Here is a 2,510-nt window from a genome sequence, read left to right on the forward strand (position 1 = left end):
TTCACCTTCATCAAGAGGCTTTTTAGTTCCTCTTCACTTTCTGCCATAAGGGTGGTGTCATCTTTGTCTTTAACCTCCCTCTTTTAGCACAAAGGAAATACAAATGAATGCAAATTGTAATGATTTCATATGTAATGGTTCATCTGTATAAAACTGATTTTTATGAACTTTCAGCTGTCCACACAGTGCTCCTTTGCGTTACTATCTTGTGTGGCAGTGAAAAAGAAGGAGGAGTAGCTTGTATGAATAATATAGGTGCTCCATTATAAACATAGGAAGGTTAGGAAAAAATCATTTTCATTAGTGGCATTTGCTATTCCAGTGGTACCAACTGTAAGCTGTAATTCAAAATAGAATGAATAATGATCATTTAAGTCTTTAATGGCTAAATGTTTAAGTCTGTTTTTCTGGTTAAAAAGTTAAAGTGATCCATAGATTAAATTTCTTTATGCAAATGTTTAAATACTGCATCATAGATTTGAAAGTTTAGAAACAGTAATGGAAACAAAATTATCTCTTAATGTTTTAAAAAATGAAGCTGCTTTTGTTATGAATGAAAGTGAATCAGCATTTTATTCCTTTACTCACTTTCCACTGATATGAATGAAGTATACCATCTTCTGTATAATATGTTGAAGGACACTGCTGCTGAAAATTATTTATTATCCATTCTACAACATTTTTTGCTCATCAGAAATGACTATTATATCAGGTAAGAGGCTGTTCTTAAAGCACGACTTATGTAATTTGAATTAGATATTAAAGGAAAATTAGCAATGTAGTGAGAAGTAGACAGTATATGTATATACAGACGTAGAGTATAAGAATTTGATGACTTTAGATAACATTTTAAAAAAATATGTTAATTAAATTTTCATTGGGCCAGAAGAATCTGCTTATAAAAATGATGTATGCCATTTAAGTAGCAATAAACCTAACAGATTTTACTGACCCTGTAATAAAAATTTTTGTAGCACAGAGTAACCTTCAAATAGTCTATGGTAGAGTTTTTAAGTTCTTGTACATTTGATAAGTAAGACTATTGTTATTCCTCTTGTATAGTATTTATCTAGTAATAGATATGAACTTATCTAAGAAAATAGTAATATTAATATTTTAGATTTATACACAATAATGTAATTCTTCTAAATAAATGAATATAATAGTAATCCATATGAAGTCATAAATTTCAGAGTCCAGTTCTGGGAATATATCTGAAAACCAGAGAAAGATTTCTGAGTGACTGAAATTATCAATAAACTGGTGACAATGATCTCATGATCTTACATTTAATTGTTCAAGAGACTAATAGTTGTTCCTTATACTCTGATATGTGTGAAATTCTAGCAAACTTGATCTCTCTGATTTCTCAAACCTTGCTTCATTAAAACGCAAGGGAATGTACCATGGGGTCGGGTACAGTCACAACCAAAATGACAGATCTAAAGCCCATAGAGTACAATTACAGTTCTGTTATAGTTCAGACCAGTGCAATAACTGATGGGCAGGCATCATGATGTTACAGAGACTAGAAAAATGTTTAAAATATTATATGCTATTCTTTTTTTAAGCAGGAAAGATAGTAATGCAACGTAAAATGATTGTTGTTTTCTCAAATAAGTGGTGGTAAGTAAAGGGGTACAGTGCCCATGGGTACACAGTTACCTGGGGAAATAATTTGTGTCCATTTCTCAGTAACTTTGAATGAATGAGAAATTGTTCTAATATGATACTTTTTTCATCCTGGGAACATCCATGTGAGGAAGATGAGTCACTAGTACTTTTATTCTACTGATGGATACTTTGACTTAAAGAGAATTATTGTGTTTTCCTTGTTTATCCAGAGAGTCTTTGACCTGATTGATTACAATCTGATATTATTTACCATAGATCTTTTGATGACTTGATTACTCGGATGTGTAATATATACTACTGTTTCTTCTCATCCTTGCGACCAACCCCATGACAAAAGACATAAGTGCAATTAGAATATGTTTGGATTTGTTTGCAAACTTTTAGTAGTTGGACTAGTTATCAGCACACTAATGTTAAGGATGTTTATGTTACAATTTGTCCATACTGATATTTCCTTATGATTTTTCTCTGAATTTATTAGCTGCTGGTAAATGCTAAAATTTCCCCAAATTTTAATGCAAAATGTACTTTTTAAAAATTTTTGAAGTATGTAAGTGGTCATTTTTAAGGCCATAATTACCTTGATAGATTATAGAGTTAGGAAATGTTTTAGAACCTTTGACACTTTGAACAAATTGAAGCTATAGCCATGCATATTTAGTGTGTATGCTTCTATAAAATAAATCTTTTAAAATATGTGTATAAATAGATCTTTGGTATAGTCTGTAACATAAGTGGCCCAGTCCAGTTTTGTAAAAGCTGTTATAGCTATCTTGAGTAACAGTGTGGCAGTAAATTCAAGACATCATTTGCCATGTAATGCCAATATACTCATCCCTTATTGAAATTGAGAACTTGGAGAGGCCTAGAACAAT

At 31.2% G+C, this 2,510-nt stretch overlaps 1 protein-coding gene across 1 annotated transcript in view; it reads left to right on the forward strand.

The window, feature by feature from the left end:
• The window catches only part of LOC104983693 (protein diaphanous homolog 2-like), a gene marked incomplete at its 5' end in the record, with an annotated part of 32,044 nt that overhangs the window by 25,617 nt on the left and 3,917 nt on the right, over nt 1-2,510 (forward strand). The window contains one exon of the mRNA XM_010833210.1: nt 596-712. Coding sequence (XP_010831512.1) covers nt 596-712 — 117 coding nt within the window. The remainder of the gene's footprint in view (nt 1-595; nt 713-2,510) is intronic.

Source organism: Bison bison, unplaced genomic scaffold, assembly GCF_000754665.1.
Source record: "Bison bison bison isolate TAMUID 2011002044 unplaced genomic scaffold, Bison_UMD1.0 scf7180017863208, whole genome shotgun sequence".
Lineage (NCBI taxonomy): Eukaryota > Metazoa > Chordata > Mammalia > Artiodactyla > Bovidae > Bison > Bison bison.